Source organism: Nanorana parkeri, unplaced genomic scaffold (genome assembly GCF_000935625.1).
Source record: "Nanorana parkeri isolate BGI_ZX_2015 unplaced genomic scaffold, ASM93562v1 scaffold3879, whole genome shotgun sequence".
NCBI classification, from domain to species: Eukaryota; Metazoa; Chordata; class Amphibia; order Anura; family Dicroglossidae; genus Nanorana; species Nanorana parkeri.
This window is the reverse complement of record NW_017310146.1, coordinates 24,020-28,078: the sequence shown is the minus strand read 5'-3', so window position 1 is coordinate 28,078 and position 4,059 is coordinate 24,020. Positions and strand designations below refer to the sequence as shown.

At 53.0% G+C, this 4,059-nt stretch overlaps 1 protein-coding gene across 1 annotated transcript in view; it reads right to left on the bottom strand.

Annotated features, from left to right (window-relative positions):
- Window positions 1-619, bottom strand: part of LOC108803570 (beta-1,3-galactosyltransferase 4-like) — a 789-nt gene extending 170 nt beyond the window's left edge. Inside the window, exon 1 of the mRNA XM_018575401.1 lies at window positions 14-619. Within this exon, the coding sequence (XP_018430903.1) occupies window positions 14-619 (606 nt within the window). The remainder of the gene's footprint in view (window positions 1-13) is intronic.
- Window positions 620-4,059: the final 3,440 nt, after the last annotated feature.

The following is a 4,059-nucleotide window of genomic DNA, read 5'->3' as shown; positions in this document are numbered from 1 at the left end:
GATCCCGAATCACCGCCCTCTTCTGCTCGGGGAAGACCGCGCCCACGTAGAGGTGGGCGGTGCCCGGAAGGCGGTCCCTGAGGAAGGACGGAAGATAATGCGTGTTCACGAAGCAGTCGTCGTCGGTTTTCAGGATGTACCGCGGCCGGCACCGCTCCACCGCCCACTTCATGCCGTGCATGACTTTCAGCGTCAGGTTTCGGTAGGAGTCCCGGTAGTCCCCCATGAGGATGTCGGCGTTCATCTTCTGCTCATGGTGGATGTGCCAGTCCAGCTCTACGTCCAACGTGCGTCCGACCAGGAAGACCGCCCGCCATCGGCCGGAGGTCCCCGTGCTTGGAGAGGCCCACGTCTTCCGTATGGCGTTCCGGGAGTCCCGATGGCCGGGGTGCGTGGTCACCAAGATGAGGAGGAGCAGATCCGTCCGGCATTTCGGTTCTGGAAGATCCGTGGAGAAGAGCGACGGGAAATCAACGCCTTTCCTTCCAGGCGGCGCAAAGTCCGAAAGCCAAAACCGCCGTCCCTCTTCCAGGACTTGGGACCCCCAATTCCAGAGCAGGAGCAAGGAGAAGAAGATGAAGAGACAGAAAAGAGCCTTCAGACACCCGGCCCGCCTCATCGTGAGGGGAGTGTCCTCAGCGACACGTTCATGTATGTAGACCACACGAGAGTGTCCTCAGCTACAGGTTCCTGTATGTAGATCACACGAGAGTGTCCTCAGCTACAGGTTCCTGTATGTAGATCACACGAGAGTGTCCTCAGCTACAGGTTCCTGTATGTAGATCACACGAGAGTGTCCTCAGCTACAGGTTCCTGTATGTAGATCACACGAGAGTGTCCTCAGCTACAGGTTCCTGTATGTAGATCACACGAGAGTGTCCTCAGCTACAGGTTCCTGTATGTAGATCACACGAGAGTGTCCTCAGCTACAGGTTCCTGTATGTAGATCACACGAGAGTGTCCTCAGCTACAGGTTCCTGTATGTAGATCACACGAGAGTGTCCTCAGCTACAGGTTCCTGTATGTAGATCACACGAGAGTGTCCTCAGCTACAGGTTCCTGTATGTAGATCACACGAGAGTGTCCTCAGCTACAGGTTCCTGTATGTAGATCACACGAGAGTGTCCTCAGCTACAGGTTCCTGTATGTAGATCACACGAGAGTGTCCTCAGCTACAGGTTCCTGTATGTAGATCACACGAGAGTGTCCTCAGCTACAGGTTCCTGTATGTAGATCACACGAGAGTGTCCTCAGCTACAGGTTCCTGTATGTAGATCACACGAGAGTGTCCTCAGCTACAGGTTCCTGTATGTAGATCACACGAGAGTGTCCTCAGCTACAGGTTCCTGTATGTAGATCACACGAGAGTGTCCTCAGCTACAGGTTCCTGTATGTAGATCACACGAGAGTGTCCTCAGCTACAGGTTCCTGTATGTAGATCACACGAGAGTGTCCTCAGCTACAGGTTCCTGTATGTAGATCACACGAGAGTGTCCTCAGCTACAGGTTCCTGTATGTAGATCACACGAGAGTGTCCTCAGCTACAGGTTCCTGTATGTAGATCACACGAGAGTGTCCTCAGCTACAGGTTCCTGTATGTAGATCACACGAGAGTGTCCTCAGCTACAGGTTCCTGTATGTAGATCACACGAGAGTGTCCTCAGCTACAGGTTCCTGTATGTAGATCACACGAGAGTGTCCTCAGCTACAGGTTCCTGTATGTAGATCACACGAGAGTGTCCTCAGCTACAGGTTCCTGTATGTAGATCACACGAGAGTGTCCTCAGCTACAGGTTCCTGTATGTAGATCACACGAGAGTGTCCTCAGCTACAGGTTCCTGTATGTAGATCACACGAGAGTGTCCTCAGCTACAGGTTCCTGTATGTAGATCACACGAGAGTGTCCTCAGCTACAGGTTCCTGTATGTAGATCACACGAGAGTGTCCTCAGCTACAGGTTCCTGTATGTAGATCACACGAGAGTGTCCTCAGCTACAGGTTCCTGTATGTAGATCACACGAGAGTGTCCTCAGCTACAGGTTCCTGTATGTAGATCACACGAGAGTGTCCTCAGCTACAGGTTCCTGTATGTAGATCACACGAGAGTGTCCTCAGCTACAGGTTCCTGTATGTAGATCACACGAGAGTGTCCTCAGCTACAGGTTCCTGTATGTAGATCACACGAGAGTGTCCTCAGCTACAGGTTCCTGTATGTAGATCACACGAGAGTGTCCTCAGCTACAGGTTCCTGTATGTAGATCACACGAGAGTGTCCTCAGCTACAGGTTCCTGTATGTAGATCACACGAGAGTGTCCTCAGCTACAGGTTCCTGTATGTAGATCACACGAGAGTGTCCTCAGCTACAGGTTCCTGTATGTAGATCACACGAGAGTGTCCTCAGCTACAGGTTCCTGTATGTAGATCACACGAGAGTGTCCTCAGCTACAGGTTCCTGTATGTAGATCACACGAGAGTGTCCTCAGCTACAGGTTCCTGTATGTAGATCACACGAGAGTGTCCTCAGCTACAGGTTCCTGTATGTAGATCACACGAGAGTGTCCTCAGCTACAGGTTCCTGTATGTAGATCACACGAGAGTGTCCTCAGCTACAGGTTCCTGTATGTAGATCACACGAGAGTGTCCTCAGCTACAGGTTCCTGTATGTAGATCACACGAGAGTGTCCGAGCAGCTACACGTTCCTGTATGTAGATCACACGAGAGTGTCCGGGTGGCTACACGGGATGACTGCAGATTACCGGGGTCCACACTCTAGAACCAACACGTGGCATGTCACAACCATGACCCGTGTCCAGAGTTCACCGGCCTTTCCTGCACAACTGGAAGGTGGAAAGTCCTCCGAGCTGCTGTGAGAAAGTAAATTGCAGGAAATCCCCCCATCGGAGGCTCCAGAACTGCAGCATGTAAACAAGCGGCCATGTGAGAGAAGGAGCCAAGCCCATCCCCCGTCTTCTCAGAGCTCCTTTTAGTCTCTAAACATCAGGCATGGAAGAGGGAGCCGGACATAGAGAGAGGACCAGAAAGAGGACAGGAGGAAGGGAGAGGGACCACCAGTCTCTAAACATCAGGCATGGAAGAGGGAGCCGGACATAGAGAGAGGACCAAAAGGAGGACAGGAGCGAGGGAGAGGGACCACCAGTCTCACACGCGGGGATCGCAGGAAGCCGTCCTCAGGTGGTAGGGATCAGGTTTGTAGTTCACAGAAGACGTAGATATAGCTTGATAGGAAGATGGCAGAGCTCCGCTTACTTCAGATGATGTGGGCGGGGCCACCTGTATACATGGCTCAGCAGCTGACAGGTTCAGATCCCATAGATGAGTTCCAACGTAGATAAAGAACACCGTATCATCCGGCAAGGTACAAGGAGAAGTCCACGTGTGTTTCCCTAAACACGTTGTCACCCTGTAGCACGGGCTTCCTGAGGGGCGTGGTTCTCCATATTTACCCGCCTCCTGACGGGAAGCTGTATTGAGGCTAATTGGCTGGGAATGATCCATTGGGGGTCCTGTGGATGAGATGATCCATTGGGGGTCCTGTGGGTGGGACAATCCATTGGGGGTCCTGTGGATGGGATGATCCATTGAAGGTCCTGTAGCCGGGATGATCCATTGGAGGTCCTGTGGGTGGGATGATCCATTGAAGGTCCTGTAGCCGGGATGATCCATTGGAGGTCCTGTGGGTGGGATGATCCATTGAAGGTCCTGTAGCCGGGATGATCCATTGGAGGTCCTGTGGGTGGGATGATCCATTGGGGGTCATGTGGACGGGATGATCCATTGGAGGTCCTGTGGACGGGATGATCCATTGGAGGTCCTGTAGCCGGGATGATCCATTGGGGGTCCTGTGGGCGGGATGATCCATTGGAAGCCCTGTGGGCGGGATGATCCATTGGGGGTCCTGTGGGTGGGATGATCCATTGGGGGTCTGTGGACGGGATGATGCATTGGGGTCTGTGGACGGGATGATGCATTGGGGGTCTGTGGACGGGATGATCCATTGGAGGTCCTGTAGCCGAGATGATTCATTGGAGGGCCTGTA